The following is a 21687-nucleotide window of genomic DNA, read 5'->3' as shown; positions in this document are numbered from 1 at the left end:
AATACGAAATCTGAAATGCTCCAAAATCCAAAATGTTTTGAAGACCAACCTGATGCGCAAAGGAAATGCCCACTGGAGTATTTCACATTTCAGATTTTCAAATTGGGGTGCTCAGCTGGTAAGTATATAATGCAAATATTCCAAAATCTGAAAAAAGTCTAAACTCCTAAACACTTCTGCTCTCAAATATTTCACATAAGGGATATTCAAGCTATAATTAAAATATTATGCGTAATTTCCAAAATTCATCACTGTACAAAAAACTTTACTGCTTGCCTTTTATGAAGATCAAAGTAACATACAGATAAGAAGGAATTACAAATTTCTAGAAGATGGTGCTTTGTTCTACTCACTTGACAACCAAAAGCTGTCCAGTCAAGAACATAACAACTGGCATTTACTAAGTGCTTATCATGTACTACTACATGAAGTGGATTCTATTAGTAAGGCCATTGTACAGACAAACAGACTGACACTAAGGGAGATCTGAAGCCACTCAAATACTCGGCAGCAAAATGAAGATTGAAAATCAGGTCTGAACTGGCCTAAAGTCTGTGGTATCCTACCAAGGCCAGTGTGCTCAACTTGAGGATTTGAATTTTCTAATTAAAATATTGTTTACTATGTTAAAATTGTCCAGCAAGCTTTTAAAAATTAATAAATTATTCCACCACCTAAATGTACCAATATTCATATTTGGAAATTGTTCGTGAAAATTGTTCATGGCAATTACAAAGGTGTCTTCCTCTTTTTTCCAAAATTACATCTGAAACTTGTTACTTCAGCTATATTGTTCGCTGAAATAAAATCATTTTTTAAATAAACAGTACAAGAAATAGAACATACTAGTTAAGAGTACCATTTGGATTGTACTGTTAATTGGAACTATTAAGGATTCCAATTCCTTTCTTCCACCAATGAGTTGGGTATCAGCCTCAACAATTTCTCATCCTCTCTAGCATTGGTTGCCTTGTCTAAAAAGTAAAAGATTTTTAAAAAAGAGAAAGAAAAACATGCATCTCACAGGCCAGGGAAAAACTAAATAAGATGACTAACACTAAAACAGTGCTCGTTGTTTAAAAAGAACACACACAAAAAAGTTAAAAAAAAAAAAAAAAAAGTCGCATAATACTCAAAAACAAATCAAGAGGCCCACTCCAATCTAAACAATGTGTGACAGGCCCTTCTCAGTGACAGCAAGTCTAAATATCTGGACGCACAATTTTGTTTTCCCAACTATGTTACTAGAAACCAAACTTTTACTAACACATTATTTCAAAAAATAAGAAAATACTAGTTGTAAAAGACTAGCAACGCTTCCTTTGGGTGTCCAGGAGGAAATGTGTTAGCTTCTGAAGCACAATACACTTCTGGCTGGGCTGTGATCAGCATCAACAACATAAATTCAGCACACGTGGATCTCAACAGAAAGCCATCCATGCACGTTTTCCTTGCTTGCTTGACTTTTGCCTTATTTGACTTTCTGCAGTCTTGGTTTTAGAAACTGACTTTTTTCCTTAAACAACAACAAAACCTAAGCATTTAAATGAACATGATTTCCTTTATAACGTGGTCCTGCAGCTACCCCACTCCATCCTGAATCGGTCAACGCCATCCAACTGCCTCCCTACAGAGAGTAAAGACTTCATGAAAACCAGCAAATGTAAAAAGCCCGACAGATCCTGGCTGTGCCCTATGATTAGTAGACTGCGTGACGGGTATCTGTGTGTGCCCACAGTAGCCCCAAGGGGCCCACTATGAGTCTCCGATCATATTCCTTCCAATTCTGCAGAGTTTTTAACTAACTCTATATACATCAGTCGGTAATAATAGCAGCTAGTGTTTATTAAGTACCCATTTACATGCTGGGAACTATAAATATTTGAATGGTTTATCACTCAAATATTTCATGTCATTTTCACATTGTCAGGAAATAGCATGCCCGTTTTACAAAATGAGGAAACTGAGACTCATCAAAAATACGTGAATTGTCCAGTGTCCCTAAAGAAATACATTAAACTGCTGATTTCACAGCAGAGAGCTCCCGTCAGCCACACCCCTACCTCTACCTGCACGTACTGTCTCCCACATCTGAATCTAAGCATTCGTCTAAGACTGACATATACAGATTCCATGACTGTATTCACCTCTACCTTTCCAAGCCAAATCTTATAGAGGTGCCTCCCCTTCCAGTTCACTGCCCGAGTAGCTTTTTAATGAGGTCTAAAAAAGAAATTCAATAAATGCTACTGAGCATCTCCTGGGCCCCATGCATGGTACTTGGGGCTGATAATGTGCATAAGGTGAGGAGAAGAAGAAACAGAGACCCCAGGGAAAGGCTTGCAGGAAGACAAATGTGGAACAAGCACAGCACTGACAGAAAGCGAGCTTTTGTCCTCTGGATCATGGTGATGAGGCAGAGTTCGCCAGCTGCACTGATACAAACCTGGCTGGGCCTGGGACACTGTGCCACAGGCGAGGAAAGCACATTTTCTAAACTTAGGGCCTTTGCCATTCAAAACATCACTATGAACTCATCGCAACCTTTCAAAGAATTCTGCATGAATAGTCTAAGCATAAAACAAATCCAAACAATAAATATGTAAGTTTCCCCGTCTGGGGTGCGTGGTTTTAGCAGCAGGGAAGGAGGAAACACACGTGCTGCTGCAGGAACACTCTGTCCAGTGCAGCTGGTTCCATCTTTTCATTACTCAGGATAAAGTTCGCTTCCTGGGACCTCCAAAGAGAGAAGTGAAAAGGCAGCTCTTCCTACCACCTTTAAACTGTCCCTTCTATCCATGTCCTTGAGGCACCCCAAAGATGCAGCTGCCTCCATGCTCACACTCATCCCAAACAGAGAGACGCCAAGAGGAAGGAAGTGGTCTGAGGCCTCTGAAAAGCAAAGAGAGCAACTCCTCCTCCAGCTGCTCAGAGGTGAGGTCACAAGTGACAGGCTCAGTGAGCATGTGGAAACCAGGGGTCCCACTGTCCACATAACGACTCCTTTGTGTGGATGTCAGGATTTGCCACCTCCATCACCCAGACTAGAAATGGCTGAAACACTAAACAAGCAAATAAGTGAGTACATGTTGTAGAAGACACGTACCAGGAATTGGAAAGTGACAAGCATCTGAGTGAATATGGCCAACAGACACACTGCCTGGCTGCACAGTATTTTATCAGGAAAGTTTACCTGCAGATCTTGACATCCAGCTTCTCTTGAAATGTTGGATGATCAGGGAACAGTGGATCCCAAGTAGAATCTAAGAATTTGAGAGGCTTCCCTCTTCAGACAGGGTCTGCCCACTTCCCAGACACCTCAACCCCCACCACCTCCAGGCTGCCTTATACATAGCATCCCCTGACTCATTCCCACTACCTGCCTGGCCACTGTGGGACATGAGCCCTGACCTCAGTATTACCATCTTTATATCTCACACTACTCTGAATGGAAAACTAAGCAGCACAGATCTAGAATAAGGAAACACTCAGGTTTTTGAGATTTTTATTTTCACCTCCCTTGCCATTATACACAAAAGCCCAGACACAGAAACTGTGGCCAAAGAAATGGGGGGTAAAGGCCAACAGGGAGGGAGAGTAAAGAAATACCACATTCCAGGCTGGGTGCAGTGGCTCACGCCTGTAATTCTAGCACTTTGGGAGGCTGAGGTGAGTGGATCACAAGGTCAAGAGTTCAAGAACAGCCTGGCCAACATGGTGAAACCCCATCTCTGCTATAAATAGAAAAATTAGCTGGGCATGGTGGCGGGTGCCTATTAATTAATCCCAGCTACTTGGGAGGCTGAGGCAGAGAACGGCTTGAACTCAGGAGGCAGAAGTTACAGTGAGCCAAGATCATGCCACTGCACTCCAGCGTAGGTGACAGAGCAAGACGCCATCTCAAAAAAAAAAAAAAAGAAATAGTGCATTCCATGTGGAATCAGTGAAGGAACACCACACAGCCTGGCACACCCCAATGTGGGCACAGCATCAGCTCCTACTCCCGCTCTCACGACCACAGTCCAACCACAGGCAGGGCCCAGGCCTCGAATGCCTTCATCCCATGCACTGCAGTTTTCAACAGGCTTTCACCAATACTGAAACTGATTACACACACAAACGTCTCCCATTTGGACAGAAGTTCTCCCCTCCCTACAAGGAAGTAGAGAGGACTGCATTTCCCTGTCGCAGTTCCAGAGAAAAGGGAATTAAGGAATCGAGGAGGGTGAAATTCAGGTTTTCCAAACAGACGTGAGGAAGCAGGCTATGCAACCTGGGGCCTAGGCCTACCTAGACACGACTTCCAGTAACAGCAAACCTCCAACCTATTGCAACTACGAAGTTGATCATGTTTTATCTATCGTATTATCTAAATCCTGAATGAATTATGAAAACAAAAAAGGGGAAGTATATTTTAAAGAAGTGAGACCAATTTCTGAATCCTAACCACACGTAACTCATCAGAGAACAGCATCATCACATTAGTTCTTCCAGTATAATACTAATAATTGCTACATTATTATTATTAACAATTTTTAAAACATATTTGTATAGTGCCTTATAATTCTCAAAGTGTTCATGTTTCCTTAGAGAAAAAAAGGGCAAGTACTCTATGCCTACTTAACCGGGTAGGGCACTATTGCACAAAGCCTTGAGTAACTTACTCAAGATCACCAGCTGATCAGTTAACATGATGCTGCAGCACATGCATGAATTCCAGAAATACACAAAGTGACTCTGTAGTCAAGAAAACAGGGCTGGGCACGGTGGCTTATGCCTGTAATCCCAGCACTTTGGGAGGCCAAGGCGGGTGGATCACTTGAGGCCAAGAGTTAGAGACCAGCCTGGCCAACATGGTGAAACCCCATCTCTACTAAAAATATAAAAATATTAACCGGGCATGATGGCAGGGCACCTGTAATTCCAGCTACTTGGAAGGCTGAGGCAGGAGAATTGCTTGAACCCAGGAGGTGGAGGTTGCACTGAGCCAAGATCACACCATTGCACTCCATCCTGGGAGACGGACAGAGACTCCGTCTCAAAAAAAAAAAACAAACAACAACAACAACAAAAAAAAAAAAAACAAAGAAAAAGAAAACAGTAACCCCTGTTAAGGAGTAAATAGAGAGATAAAACTTGATTACATATACATATATACCTTGATGCATATACCATACATAGAAATACCAAAGACATACTTTAAAAATTAATTTAGTCCAGGCACGCTGGCTCACACCTGTAATCCCAGCACTTTGAGAGTCCAAGGCAGATGGATCACTTGAGGCTAGGAGTTTGAGACCAGCCTCACTACAAATAGAAAAATTAGCTGGACACAGTAGTATGTACCTATAATCCCAGCTACTGGGGAGGCTGAGGCATGAAAATTGTTTGAACCTGAGAGGCAGAGGTTGCAGGGAGCCAAGACAGTACCACTGCACTCTAGCCTGGGCAACAGACTGAGACTGTCTTGGAAAAATAGTAATAATTGTTTAATGTTAAGTATTACAGAAGGATCTATCTATTTTGTTATCCTTTTTGCCAGACTATTAAGAAAAGGTGACCAATCTGAATTACGGGTTGAAAACGTAGTTTTCATCAAGTCTTTCTGAAGTTGAGTCAACATTCAAAATAATTACTGCTAAATGGGGCAACACTGATGGCCCTTCCAGAAATGTGCGTGCCTAGAGCCTCCAGGACTCTCAGTCCTGAGCACATGTCGCCCTCTGCTGGCACGCACCTCCCTGCATCCTGGGAGAAGTCACTCAAGTAGGGGAAATGTTCTCCAAACATTTCCCACACACCCTCTCAGCTCAAAGAGTTTTTTTAGCAAAAACTTTCAACACACACTTATTTATAACTTCTATATCTATATGATCATAATAATTACATTCATTTCCAGATACAAAAGAGGCTTTTGAAAATTATAATCTGAACAGAAGTTCTAATAACCTTCTTGCACCCTAATGGCTCATTGCAAGCACCCACTCTGGAGATATCTGTGATTTACAAAGAACCTCACAGTGTGACTTCATTCAGAAAGACTGCAACATAATTTCTGCCCTTGAATTTTTTTGAAAAAACACCCTTATTTTTTTCTTGAGAGTGCTGTAACTCAAGTGTCTGCGGGTGAATGGGGCAATAATCCTGAAGTTAGCCAGTGCATACACTCTGAAGGTATATAGTCAGGCTAACCACAAAACTAAGGTGGTTGTGATAATCTTGGTAAAACCCTCACCAGGAAACAATGTAGCTTTTACTCAATACTCAGTGCCAGAAGCTAAACAATCCAAGATCCCCCTGAATTTTGGGTATCCCTACTTTCCTTCCAGATAACTCACCTATATGTATTAAAAATCTTAGTATTCATGAAGCGTTTTATCTAAGAAAGCCTTCACTAAAAATACACTTTAAAGTTTCCACCCAAAAAGAGCACATAGCACTCTAACTTGCCTCAGTAAGCAGAGGATTATATCGGCATGCTCCACTGAAGTAGGGAGGCATTGCTACTGAGACTCGCGATGAATTTAAAAAGCACACTCAATTGGTCCCTTGCTCTCAACGTTCTGAATGATCCTAGCTGGCACCATTAGTCTTGAACCATATCTTTGAGAAGCAGGGTGATCAATCAAAAATTATTCCAAAAAGAATAATAATCTGGAATATGTATCAGGCTCACATAAAGTTAAGAGAAGGAAAGGTTTTTGATGGTGGTGGTTGTTGTTTCATCTTTTCTTTCCACATATGCATTCCCAAAAGCTAGTTGAAATATCAAAGATGCTTGCCAACAGCTAACTAAGATATTGAAGGTGTCTTAAAACTTACCTCTGCAGTCCTGGTGCCTAGCACAGGCTGGATATTATCATTGGCAGTTTTCATTGTGAAAAGAAGAAAAACTTTTTATTTCTCCCCAAATAAGGTTGAGGAAAAAAACAACTGAATATCCTAGTTTTGGGGCAATTCATTCATGAAACAATCTATTGCTAGAAACGTATAAGATAAAAATTGTCTGTGATTATTAATTTTAGATATTAACTTGGCTAGGCTATTGTATCCAGTTGTTTGGTCAAACACCAGTCTAGCTGTCACTAAAAAAATTTTTTTAAGATGTGATTAAGATTTAAATCAGTAGACTTTGAGTAAAGCAGATTATGTTCTATAACGTGTGTGAGCCTAATCTAGCCCACAGAAAGCCTTAAAAGACTGAGGCCCCAGCCAGGCACGGTGGCTCAGGCCTGTAATCCCAGCACTTCAGGAGGCTGAGGCGGGCGAATCAGGAGGTCAGGATTCAAGATCAGCATGGCCAACATGGTGAAACCCCGTCTCTACTAAAAATACAAAAAATTAGCTGGGCATAGTGGTGGGCACCTGTAATCCCAGCTACTCAGGAGGCTGAGGCAGGAGAGTCACTTGAACCCAGGAGGCAGAGGTTGCAGTGAGCCAAGATCGCACCACTGCACTCCAGCCCAGGTGACAGTGTGAGACTCTGTCTTTAAAAAAAAGAAAAAAAAAAAAGACTGAGGTCCCCAGAGGAAGAAAGAATTCTGCCTCCAGACTGCCTTCGGACTCAAGACCGCCACATCAGTTCTTCCTTGAGTCTCTAGCCTGCCCTGAATATCTCAGATTTGCCAGCCCCATAATCATGTGAGCCAATTTCTTAAAATAAATTCCCCCTCTTTTCTCCCCCCTCCTTGCTCTCTCTAGGTAGACAGATATAAACATGTATGTACGCATACATATATATATACATACACATAACACACACTTTTCTATTGGTTCTATTTCTCTGTAGAACCCTCACACATTGTCTAAGGATTTTTGAAAGATCATGACAAGTATTCATGCACTGCCCTCTGCTGTGCTAAATGTTAACATACATTCCCCCAAGTTAAAGCCAACCCACCGTATTAAGTCCAATCACTAAATGAAGGATATTCTTCTAAAACTAAAATTGGAGAGTGATGGTAAAAGGGCCAAGAAAAATCTTGCCAGTCACTATATCAATATTCCTAGGTAGACAAGCCCCACTGACATTTCATTTTAATAATGGTGGGTAATCTTAGTCCAACAATAGAATGATTTCAAGTGTGTATGTCTTCATAAGATACTACACTTCATAGAAAAGGTTTCACCAGAGTTTCCTGAATAAGAAAGAAGAAAAAACACTATGAGAATAAAAGGTAAAAAGAATAAAAAAAAAAAATTAACTACCTCTTGGTTATCTTTGTTTTGGTTTGCCCAGAAAATCTTATGATAAAGTGTCTCCATTGAATTGCTGGAATCAGTTCGGTCAAAACAGTGACGATCCAAAACTTCCAACGTGTGCAAAACCCGACTAATAGTCACCCCTATAGGCAGAAATTAAACAAGTGGTTAATGAGGCCAAAAACAGAATAACACAGTACAAAATCACCATTCTATGTGAGGCAAAAGAAATTTTTTTAAATTATCATTCTTGGCATATGTTATCAAACAATCATCAACAAAACCAAACTTGACATTCTAGACAGCCAGGATCTAAAAGGCATCAACTGAAGACTGTCCTCAAAATTCACCAAGTGGCTCTGTCAAAAAGCTGCCTTATTCATGTGGAATGGTTTATAAGAAGCAAAAACACGGCATAAAGTCCAACATTCAAAAGCACTCGTTCCTCTGTGGCATTCTGTACCTGCTGTGGATTCTTGGCACTTGTCAAACGACCACCGAACTTCCACTGCACGGCCTCTTTGTTTTATCTGTTGTTCTACTTCATAAATCCTTGCCCGAACCTGAAAGATAATCGCTTCCAATGAACTTGTGCTTGGAATGCCATAGCGCATGTCTAAATCATGTCAGGTTTTTCCACATGAGTAAAGTATCCTATGGTGAACTACAATCTTGACTGCATTGTAAGAAATGCAGCCTGTGGCCCAATAAGTGAATTTTTAAAATTTACAAAGGGCAATTCAATGTCAGTTTTCAATAATAAATGTTCACAAAAATAAATGCTTGCAAAATTTGTTTTACGAGGGAAATTTCTTTTTTAGGACACCACATGGAAAGGTGAACGTTCTAAAATAATCTCTTTGAGCCATGCTTCCATGTGTGAAAGCAACTTGCAATGTTCTATTAAGAAAACTGCTTGGTAAAAGACAGGGATCTTATTCTTTTTTTTTTTTTTTTATGGATGAACATGATTTTATTTTTATTATACTTTAAGTTTTAGGGTACATGTGCACAACGTGCAGGTTTGTTACATATGTATACATGTGCCATGTTGGTGTGCTGCACCCATTAACTCATCGTTTAACATTAGGTATATCTCCTAATGCTATCCCTCCCCCCTCCCCCCACCCCACAACAGGCCCCGGTATGTGATGTTCCCCTTCCTGTGTCCATGTGTTCTCATTGTTCAATTCCCACCTATGAGTGAGAACATGCGGTGTTTGCATTTTTTGTCCTTGCAATAGTTTGCTGAGAATGATGGTTTCCAGCTTCATCCATGTCCCTACAAAGGACATGAACTCATCATTTTTTATGGCTGCATAGTATTCCATGGTGTATATGTGCCACATTTTCTTAATCCAGTCTATCATTGTTGGACATTTGGGTTGGTTCCAAGTCTTTGCTATTGTGAATAGTGCCACAACAAACATACGTGTGCATGTGTCTTTATAGCAGCATGATTTATAGTCCTTTAGGTATATACCCAGTAATGGGATGGCTGGGTCAAATGGTATTTCTAGTTCTAGATCCCAAGACAGGGATCTTAGTCTAAATATTAATCACAATCCTATGGTTCAAGTCACATAAGGCTTTGAAACAAATAACCTAGTACTAATAAGAACATACAATAATTACCAAATATCAAAACTACTGCAGGAGTCATGGTCATGTGTTAGAACCACCACCATAATTACAGTCTGGGTGGCAGAACTCTCAGCAAGAACTGTTCAGCAAGACAGTGAAAAGAAAGGGAGCAACTTCAAGAACTTCAGTGGTTCTGAAGAGGCTAAACAATTCTTTAAGGTCACCCAGAGTGTTAGTGGGCAAAACTGTGAATAGCACCCAAGCATCTAGATACTAAAACCTGTGCTTGACCCACTGTGCCCTGATGCCTCTCAAGAATGAAAACAGCCATCAAATCACTGAAACATAAAGTCTACCTGCTGATTGAAAGCCGTGTTCCCACCCGGCATGGGGAGGCTGGAAGGGGCCACCTGCAACAGATCCAGGGGTGAGCCTGGGTTTGCGCTCTTATTTTCATTTGTGGAATAATTCCACACCAAGGCACTTGGGCAACAGAGAGTGACAGTCTGGAAATGAAACAGATGAAGTTGGATGTTCAGAGGAAGGACAAAAGCATAACAATAGCTAAAAAGTAAAAATGACACCCTGTCATCACTGTATTATTGTCTCCTACTAGTAAGTTTAAAACACGAGTGTCTTACCCCATTCTCAACTTTGCAATTGAGAAGACAAAACTAAAAATTATTAAGTTGAAAGGGAGGAAGTACAGCTGTTGAGAAATTAAGGAATAATTCATAAGTAATACTCCAACAGGAACCTGAAAGAACTTAATAAAAATGCAGTAATCATCACTTAAAAATCAGCACTTAAACCAATTTTTCACGCTATTAGAAACATGAGATGAACTCAGAATACGTAATTTCTAAGGTTGTAAAAGCTAAAAAAAAATTATTTAGAAATAAAAACAAAATCAAACAATCATGTAATAGTAGCTTCATAAATGGTGGGCAGGCAGTAACCCTGGACAAGGGGTTGTCAAACTTTTTCTGTAAGAAGCCTGATAGAAAATGTTTTAAGCTTTGCAGGCTACCTACAGTTTTTATATTCTTCATTTTTGTTTTAATAATGCATTAACAACATAAAACCTATTTTTACCTTGTGGGCCGAATTTGATCCACAGCCTGTAGATCTACCTCACCCTAGACGCTTGCAGACACTCTCCACTCAACCAGAAGCACTTTATATGACCATCTTGCTTATGTGTCACAATAACCCCACAATCTAGGTAGTGTTATCCCCCACCTTTACCAAAGAGGACTATGAGCCATGTAGATTAGTAACCAACCCAAGTTTGATTTTATTAATAGCACACATGCTCAGAACCACTATGTTATCCTGCTGCCTCCTAAACATAGATTAAACATTATAACTCACATTTAATTAAGCTAATTACACTTACTCTATGCTGAACACTATCTTGGAAGCTTTCCGTCATCATAACCTTAACCCTATGAGATAATGAGGTAACAACTATCATTACTCCCCAACCAGACATGGGGAAACAGAGGCTCAAGGTCACAGTTACCAAGTGGCAGAGTGAGGTTTAAAATCAGGTCTGTAATAGCTTTAAAGTGTATATCTAAGCCATTATGCTCTTGTGCCATTCAACAGCAAATATTTTTTTCAAAAATATGAAATTAAGTACAAAAAGCTGGCCAGGCACAGTGACTTGCACATATAATCCCAGCGCTCTGGGAAGCCAAGGCAGAAGGATCACTTGAGCCCAGGAGCTTGAAACCAGCCTAGGCAACACAGTGAAACCCCATCTCTACAAAAAATTTAAAAATTAGCTGGGTGTGGTGATGCACATCTGTAGTCCCAGCTACTAAGGAGGCTGAGTGGGGAGGATCGCTTACTTGAGGCAGGAGGATCACTTGAGCCCAGGAGCTCCAGGCCGCAGTGAGTGAAGATTAGGCCACACTGCCCTCCAGCATGGGCAACAGAGCAAGACCCTGTCTCAATCAATTCATCAATCAATTTAAAAAAATAAAAAAAATAAACTCTGAGGTCTAGGAGACATCTTTGTGGAAACCAGATAGCAGATACAAAGAATGTCAAGTCCCTGAAACCTACCAATCCATCTCTTTCCACTGGGCTACATCCCTGCTGCCTTCCTCATGCCTGTGACAATGTGGAGTTCTCAACTCCTCCTGACAGAGCCCTTCCTTGTGTCCTTGATTCCAAAGCCCTCTAATACCCAGGGCACTGATCTATCAAACACTCCTCCTTCTCCTATTTGCTCTTAGCCCACAAATAAGTTCAAATCTACCCATCAGAAAAATATATATTTTTTAACTCTCCACTCAGCTGCCATCTTTATCCACTATCCATTCTCTTCTCTTCCCTTCATAAACATGTTTCTCAAAAGAACAATTAGTACTATTTCTCCTTATTCTCCATCACTCCTCGACATTCCTTAATTTGGCTCCTTATCCACCATTCAATTAAATAGTGATCTTTAAAAGATCTTTAAAAGATCACCAATGAACACTATATTGTCAAAGACAACTTCAGCCATCTTCTTGCCAGATGTCTCCAATACTCTAGACATTGTCCACTACTAATTCCTTTTTGAAACTTTCTGCAGACCCCAGTTTAGCATAGTGGTTGAGTATGGACTCTGGATCCTGATTGCTTTGGTTTGGATTCCAGCTTTGCCACTTTCTTGCTCTGTAATCTATCCGTTACTAATGTTGTAAGAATAATAATGGTTCCCATCTCATAGGCTAGTTCCAAGAACTAAATGACTTAATAACATACGTTACAACTTAGAACAATGCCTAGACCATAATAAATGCTATCCATACGCTAATATAATCATGACAATATTACTGTTATTCTCATCATCTTTGGGCAACAATACTCTCCCCCTGTTCTCTCTCCAGTCTGGCCAACCTTCCCGGTCTCCTCCATGGACTTCTCCTCTGCCCGACTCTTAAGCACTCCTGTCCTTCAGGTTCACGGATTCTCTCTCACTACAAAATTCTCCAGGCAACCTCACTCCCTCTTGGGTTTTTGAACAGCCAAAGTTCTTGAAGGATTCAAATCCACATAAGTAGCCAACTGTCTGCCCAAATCTGCAGCATTGGACATGTAACAACTCTTGAACATATCCATTTGGAGGTTCTAAATAAAGGACAAAACAGTCCAAAATAGTCCAAAGCTGAACTCCCGGAAATGCTTCCAAACTGACTTCTTTGCCTTGCAAGCCTCCTTCTTTTCTACCTCCCCCCTCCCACCAATCTTCCCTCTACTGTGGCCAGTCAATCTAACGACATTACACAACTACCTGTGTCACTTTGCTGCATAAAACCCTCTGATGACATCTCAATTGTAAGGCCCACAGGGCGTCTTCTATGCCCTGACCCCCAACAGAGTTTATAATGTATGCCCCACTAATACCCACCTACACAAAAGATAACTGACCAGCCTCTGGGTCTCTTCCCATAGTGTTTCCTCTGCCAGAAAACTTTTACTACTTCTTTTTACTTGATCTTTCTCAACTCATTAGAAGAACTAAAAAATTTCTTTCACAAAGCCTCTGTGAATTTTAGGCTGGGCTAGAGGTTCCCCTTTTCAACTGCCTTGGCCCACTGTGTATCTTCCCAACAGCCCTTGTCATATTATTTGGAAACTGTCCATTTATGACCCAGTTTTCCTGAAAAGACAGTAAACTCTGAGAGTGGAGACCATGTCTTGAGGGTCAACTCTGTTTCAAAGCTTCTTAGTATACAGCAGAACACATTAAGAGCTCAAGAAATACGAACTGAACACTAAGCTGTGAGCTACTCTAGGGCAGGACTGTATCTCATTCCTGATATTCCTGGTAGTATCAGCCCAGCAACCAGCATGTTACTGGATGTTCAAGGACTACACAAGCAACAATGCTTGGAAGACGAACGGAGCCCGATACGATTTGGACTTTAAAGAAACACAGACAGGCAACCAACCCAAGATGTGAACTGAGAAAGATTAAAAATGCTAGCTGGAGAAGCTGTCTTTCCAGAAGAACAATAATACAACTGACTTATTCTGTGGGTTCCCTGAAGGATTTTTAATTGAACTGCTTAATGACCCTAATAAAAGACAACTGCAATAACACTCTCCTAGACGAATGTGACAAATCTTCTCTCAGCTTGATCCATCATAGGAAAATAAAAACATAAAATTTCAATCAATAAATTACTTGGGTGAGGAAAAAACTAGAGTTGTAAAAAGTCAACTAGAGAATTGAAAATGCCATTCCCAACTCAATCACTTCCCACATTGAATTTTAACATAAAATAACAAGGGCCAAGGACTTACCTGCAACATACAACTAAGTCCATAAACCAGGGGACCATGCTGTGCACAGGAAAGAAAATCTGAGAAGGCCAGCTGCACGGGGCTCATGCCAGGGCCGGGGGGGCCAGGGCTGGGGGCCCCGATACTCGAGTTGTTTGGTCCTATCATCATGTGGGGTGAGTGGGCAGCAAGGAGGTTGGGGCTATCGCTCAGCAGCAAGGAAAGACGCCGGGCACAAAAGTAGGCAAGACGACGAGACAGGTAGGCCGACTGAACAAACTCATCTGAATACTGAGAAGTAGAAGGACACCAGACTTCAGTCATGTCTTATGCGTCTTGGTTAAATAACTATTTTAACACAGACTTTTTTTCATTTAAAAAAGAAAAAAAAACTTCAAAGGTATAAAGCAAGTGCTGTCCAATAGAAATAGAATGTGAGCCACACGTATAATTTTAAAGTTTCTAGGAGCCATGAAAAAAATAAGAAACAGGCAAAAATTAGAATAATGTATTTTATTTAGCCCAATATATTCAAATGTTATCATTTCAACAGGTAATCAACATAAAAAGTATTACTATTATACACTTTTCCATACTAAGTCTGAAATCTGGTGTGCATTTTACACTTAGAGCACACATCAATTTGGACTGGTCACATTTCAAGAGCTCAGTAGCCACATCTGGCTAGTGGCTATTGTAATGGACAGTGCAGGTACAGACTATCTCAGGGGAGAGACACAGGAACCTACGGTATAGTCTGTGGGGAGGGTATGAGAGTGAAAGGGAGAAGTGCTGTTCATTGGATATTCTTCCATCTTGCTTGAATTACCAAATACATGTATCACGTAAGAATTTTTTTAAATAAATCTCATCTAGATACATCAAATTTAAGCACATCTTAGACCAATCACCAAAATTAAAAGTTTCCTATCCCAAGAGTCTCAAAGACTTGTCAAAAGAATGTAGAAGATCCTCTATCTTCAAAAGGGATGATTTGTTTTGTTTTCACAGAAATTTGTGTTATTATATGGAGACAGTATTTTAAAAGTTGGTTGCTTTGCTCAGTGATAGGAGAAATCAATGTGGGTAAAATTACTTAAAAATTAGGACACATGGATAAAAACTACCAACATGGTTAATACAAATGATGGCTAAAACTTATTAGAAGCCTTTATCACTTCATGTGTTATAGCATCAAAGACATTTTTTCCTTCCATTTCAACAGGATTTTTTTTCCTTTTCCTCCTCCACTTACCTAATCATTCTTATCAGACTCATTTCTTGCCCATAAAACCAACTGCCTCAAGGGGACATGTACTATACCTGCAGCATTAGTGGTAGCAAGAGTTTAAGAAGATCGTCATCCATTGGTCTGATCTTTTCTAAAACATCCAGGATCCATGTCAAATATTCGTGTTTTTCTAACATTCCTTCCTTAAATGAACAAAGAAAAATTACATTAATAATGTTAAAGAAAAAACAAAAAAGCCACTGTCATTCTTATGCTTAAGTCTTATGCTTAACAGTTGTACTACTGTTTTTGTTGTTGTTAGTAAACATAGTCTCATTGCTCACAGTCCAAATTCTAAACAAAACAACTAATATGTTTTGTATAGTTTTTTTTGTTTTTTAGAAATCTGCTCCAAATTAAGAAAAATTCATTCCAACAACGAAAAAAAAAATTCAGAAGCTTTCACACCGCCCAGTGTGTGTCAGGGTCCTGGCTAGATTTCGGGGGAGTATGAACTCATGCTCATAGAAGGAAACTTGGGTAACAGTGATAATTATAAAGAAGATAAGCACTGCTCGCGCCATCATCTTAACAAAAGTGTGAAAATCCCATCAGACCCAATGCTCCCTTAATAGCTCCTTTCACTATCCCAAAATTAGTTTCAGATACTATCACCTATCTATAAAATACAACCTTAAAAATCAATGACCTAATATACAGAAATGAAAGGAGCTTATGATAAAATAATGTATAAACATTTCAACATAACTACAATAAAAAACAATAATACCCCCTACAATTTCCAAAAATGCCCCACGGGGGTGACGCAGCCCCTGCTAAGACCACTAATCTTGATATAAGCACTACAAACATCTTTTGTCTCTTGCCTTCATATGCATATACACATAGATATACACATTATTTTATGACATTCTATGCATACATAGATTTAATATCCTATTATAGTTTTGTATTATGATTCACAGAATGAAAGAAAGATAGAAACAAAAAACTGTTTTCTGGGAAAGACACAAACTTTTACGGACATTCCGGTAACAAACTTTGTAGTTCATACGAAATCTTACTTTGTTCCTAGCAACTGTTATGTATTACCAGCGTTCCACTGCAATGGTTATCAAGGATTCACGTGAAAATATTACACTGATAAATTACAGTTGTAGTATTTCAAAGTTTACAGTGAGGCCACATTGACATGACATCTTGCTAATTTCTAATTTCTAAAATGTTTAGAGTCAAAAATAGTTAAAAAGTCACATAAAAAGTGCAATTTAAAATTTTAAGACCAATAAAGTGAGTTCTAAATAAATATATATGCAGTTTTCATTTGTCAATTTAAAAATTAATTAAAATGTTTTTTAACAAGAGACAAAATGGAATTTTCCATTAAGGTATAAGAGACAGTAAATTCAAGATTCAAAAAAGAAAGAGAATCTTCATAAACAACAGTCCCTCCTGTAGATGCTTTGTTTATACACCCACGCCCCTCTTTCTGCATATATATGTCTTCACGCGTATGAATTAGAGTCTGTTTCACATTTCAGAATACGGCAAATTAAAATATAATGAACATTTAAATTTTAACATTACTATTTCAATTATATTCATTCCTTTAGGACCTAACTGCTTTCTTAAAAAAAAAAATCTAATTTCAATACTCCTAATACATAATTCTTCCAAAACTATTAGGCATGCTGAGAGATACTTTTTCCAAGACGCAGACTAAATTCTGAGCTCAGTAAAAGTCATAAAAGCTCAGGGCAGCACTAAAGTAGTCCCTCTTCTAAATGGAACTAGAATTTATTTTTACTGACTTAAAAACTAACAATATTACTTCTCAAAAAGACCTTATCTTTTCCTATGTTGACCTCTTAGAAAAAGAGCATGAAAATTATAATAGGGGTTCTAAAGGAAAAATTTAGAAACCACATGTCCCCTCCCTTTTTAATCAAGATAACAGGTACTAAAATCTCTGCTAATAAAAAGACTTGAAGTCATCTCTCCTACCTTACCATGAATAAGGTAATTATGAGCCCAAGCGCCCTCTTGTGGTCAACATTATTTACATCAGCTTGTCTGGGTGAGAGTTCAGTCATTCCTAAACGCCCTTACCCCTCCCCTCAGCTCTGTTTGTATTTTCAGCTGCAGCTGAATTAAGATAACCTTTCTCTGGAACAACTTAGGTCTAAAGGAGGTCTGCTACCACAGAAGGCATCAGCACAAAGGTGTTTTTGAATAAATATATCCAATTTTGCAAAATAAAAGGTTTAGAAGGATTACATTTAATAGTGCAATTACGAAGTAATTAATACCACTAAAAGAGCTACCATGATTGAAAGTTGGAGATCAACATGTATAATAAGCTGTCATCCCAGGGCAGATGTGTCACCCTGAATACAATTCGATGTGAGAAACGTCAGACTGCTTTCTTTGAATGTATTGGTTCATATAAAAATAGAATTTAACCCCAGAACACCAAACTATAAGGAATCTGCTGTCTTCTTAAAAGCATGGCACACAACTCTGCATGTCTTTGAAAGGTTACCTGGAACATGTGAAACGCTAGCTTTTCGTTGTATTCCCATTGCTTCTTGGCTTGTTCCACCTCTGGTGGCACAGGGACAGGGCCATCGCCCGTGCTGGAGGCCATGTGGTAAAAGTCAGAAATCTTGGCCAACTGCTCTCGAAGATATCTGGTAGATATCTGTGTCCACTCTGCATTTTAAAAAAAGAAAAATATGAGTTCCTAGACACGATGGGTACAAGAATTACATGTTTTCTTCCCCATTCTGATTATCTCGAGGGTATACTGATAAAACAAACATCTGCTCCCTAAAAATCATCTGTGCCTGTACAAGCAGTGCTCAGAAAACGACACCCACCCAAAGCCCTTAGAGAACACATGCTAGTGTGAGGTGGCCTGCCCTGTGGCAGCAGCCAGCTCTTGGAGAAACAGGCAGCTCTACCCTTGTGCTTCTGTGACTCTTAACCTAGGAGAAGAGATGTTCACTCTCAAATTGGGTCCATCTGGTGATCCTCCTTGTTAAACATCAGTTAGTATATCAAAAAAACAAAGGCAAAGCAGGACAGAATCGTGAAGGGGAGATCTCAACGAATCTCAAATTCCACAGCAAAAGAATTCGAAATCCCCCAAAAGCAGCTCTCTTAGGATCCATTTTTCAGGCTCTACATGGAATTTCAAATATGCCTAATTAAGATTTGTTTGTTTTTGTCAGTCTTTAAGAGGACAGACATTCACTCACTGCGGGCTGGACCATGAAAGCATTCCAACCTGCATTGCCCCAGGATGTGTCAGGGACACCCGCATGGCTTCCCTCAGGACAATCATCTGGACCTTCAATTATTCTACTCTCATCAACCAACACCAAGTATCTCAAAACTCAGGGAGGGTGAAATCAGAGAGGTTGGGGAGCAACAAACAGTGGGATACTGGAAAGGAAACAACCAAAGTAGCATCAGGAAAAAAAATCACTGAAATTATTCAAAAATGTCTGCCACAGGGGCACAAATTAAATCAGTGTGTTGCCTCTGGCAACCATGAGGGATGTGATGCCAACTTTAGCCCATTCTGTGGACAAAAATATAATAATTGCATGCTCACAGCCAAATTTCCCCAAGGATTAGCAAAACAGCATTTCAGAAGAAAACACCCTACTGAAACATTACCACAATGCTGTTCTCCCATTATTTGGCAATAGGTTCTCCCACCTTCTATTTTGACAAAAGAAAGAGTAGAAACTAAACATCTGCTAGTCACTGAGTGCTTTGTTTTTACTTTTTAAATACCCTTAAAATTATTTAACAGAACCCAGATATAACTACTGTTAAGTTTTCATTTAACCACTTATTTTAACTGTGTCTTATTTAAAATTAAAATTCATATGCACGCTGGAGTTGTTAAACTTCGGTAACAAGCCAATGCAAAAAGATGAACAGACACTAGGTCGACATTCTGTTCCTAGTTTAATAGTTTTTCTGAAAGCACCGATAACAGATATTAAAGTTAGTCCACTGGCATTAAAAACAGTAAACTATCTATGTCATCATGTTCTTCTGCCCTGTTATGGACTAACAGTCTCATGACACTCACTTGTTCAACAAAGCAAAATACCAACCATCAGATGAGACAAGTTTAGCTTAGCTATAATAAGCAAAAACAAAAATAACAAGGATCCAAATCCTAACTTTTGTATGCCAACCCTTGCTATTAACTCACTCTCAGTATGGTACTATTCTCAATATCCCCACTGAATATTTTAGCCTCAGGAGCTAAAAATATTAATAACACACACATTCATATACCCGTTTTGTCTAGGGTATATCTTCTTTTTAAGATTTTTTTAAATATAGGAGAAATACATGTTCATTATAGAAAATTTGTACTGTAGACATGAAAAGAAAAACCATCTGTAATGCCATCACCTATAATCGTGAAATATTTTCATATATATCTTTCCATCTTTTCTACTCTAAGTATGCATGAATGTTTCTGTAAACATACGCATATCTTTTTTAAAAATGTTGCTGAATATACTATTCCACAATCTGAACTCCTTTTGGGAGTCCATAAATAAAGCCCTCTTAACCCTGTGCTTTAAGTGTATTTAACTGATTTAAAGTTATATCAATCAGATAGATACAGGGCTCTGGGACATAAGACAGTCGAGTGGATGAGGATTAGTAAAACTGCAATTAAAAATTAAAAATAGAAAATAACACATAGTGACTAGTACTGTACTCCTTAATAATTATTAATAATGTTTATAATTATTCACAACTAGGGAATGGTAATGAAAGGGGACCAAAGAGCAGGCAGTGGCCAGATGGGCCTACTTTCAACTCATCTCTCAGCCCTGAGCGCACAGCAGAATGGTGACGGGAACTTTTAACCAATACCAGTGCCTCAGGCCCCAACCCATCAGTTCCTCATTTAATTGGTCTGGAGTGAGGCCCCAGTTTCAGGTGACAAAAAGAAAACAGAAGGCCGGATGAGGTAGCTCACGCCTGTAATTCTAGCACTTTGGGAGGCGGAGACAGGCCAATCACCTGAGGTCAGGAGTTCAAGACCAGCCTGGCCAACATGGCGAAACCCCGTCTCTACTAAAAATACAAAAATTAGTCAGACATGGTGGTGGGTGCCTTTAACTCCAGCTACTCAGGAGGCTGAGGCAGGAGAATCACTTGAAGCTGGGAGGCAGAAGTTGCAGTGAGCCGAGATCACGCCACTTCGCTCCACCATGGGCAACAGAGTGAGACTCCGTCTCAAAAAAAAAAGAAAGAAAACAGAAATGGATACATACAGATTATACTGAAGATGAAGGGGCGGGGAATGTTCAGGGGTAGAAAATACACAGAAAGTGACTATGGACGCTACCCTGAAAGTGGAGCAGTTCTAAATTCAGGCAATGCAGATGATATGAATACATGTGTAGTTGTTGATGTTAAACAGAACTTAATGTCCATGAAGCCAGATTATTAGAAAGTTTATGATCATGAATGTTACTGAGAGTGGTGTGAGGGGTCAGGATTGAAAAGAATGACAGCTTTTTTGGACCATACTCTGCCAAGCATCCAGAATCCTGGAACCACTATTCCTTCTTTGTTAATGCCTAACCCTAGGAACAGAAGGCTGACCTGGAAGGGGTTTCAAGGGTCATGCAGTCCACCCTACCATTTTAGAGGTATTAGCACTGTGATCTTGGTCACTGAGGCACAGCTAAACCAGTAGTACACTGAGTGCTTTATTTTAGTAGTACAAAAATTGTGCCTTGCTCTAGTATATGAAAACACGTAAATTATAAACACATAATGGGTGACAGCAGAGATGTGTCACATTACATACAAGCAGCTCCTCCCAGGCCTGGGATACCTGCAGTATTAAAGAGAGAACTGGAAGCTCAGCAGAGGAGGAACACCCACCATGGAGGCAAATACAGAGCACACCAAATGAAGTGAGGCTCACAAAGGTCACTGGCAGTGTTACACCATCAGAGAGGTAGTACAGGGCAGCATTTAGTGCTATTAGCAGAATGGACTTTGGAACAGGATGGCCTGGGGTCCAAATCTCAGATCTGCCACATATCAGTTGTGCAACCTGAAGCAAGGCATTTACCTCCGCTAAATCTCAATCTCATTTTAAAGAGAGGCATTAATAATACACATATGCCTCAGAGTCAGTGTAAGGATGAGTCACTTAGCATGAAGCATGCAACACGGAAATCAATAAGTGGTAGCTATTATCACCATCAGGATGAAAAGTCAGTAGAAAGGAAACTGATAGACCTTGAGTGTCAATAGACAGCGCCTGCTGTCACTAATGTCAGACCCTGCCTCTGCCTCAGCTGAGT

The 21687-nt window shown here is 39.7% G+C and overlaps 1 protein-coding gene across 6 annotated transcripts in view; it reads right to left on the bottom strand.

The window, feature by feature from the left end:
• The window catches only part of MED12L (mediator complex subunit 12L), a 342962-nt gene that overhangs the window by 254961 nt on the left and 66314 nt on the right, over window positions 1–21687 (bottom strand). For all 6 annotated transcript variants that reach the window (XM_054480270.2, XM_054480271.2, XM_063662349.1 and 3 more), the window contains exons 6-11: window positions 17865–18034; window positions 15394–15504; window positions 14092–14361; window positions 10143–10292; window positions 8666–8765; window positions 8209–8345 (exon numbers count right to left, since the gene is read on the bottom strand). In XM_054480270.2, the coding sequence (XP_054336245.1) occupies window positions 8209–8345; window positions 8666–8765; window positions 10143–10292; window positions 14092–14361; window positions 15394–15504; window positions 17865–18034 (938 nt within the window). The remainder of the gene's footprint in view (window positions 1–8208; window positions 8346–8665; window positions 8766–10142; window positions 10293–14091; window positions 14362–15393; window positions 15505–17864; window positions 18035–21687) is intronic.

Source organism: Pongo pygmaeus, chromosome 2, assembly GCF_028885625.2.
Source record: "Pongo pygmaeus isolate AG05252 chromosome 2, NHGRI_mPonPyg2-v2.0_pri, whole genome shotgun sequence".
NCBI lineage: Eukaryota > Metazoa > Chordata > Mammalia > Primates > Hominidae > Pongo > Pongo pygmaeus.
The sequence above is the reverse complement of the archived record's forward strand: the minus strand, read 5'-3'. Positions and strand labels throughout refer to the sequence as shown.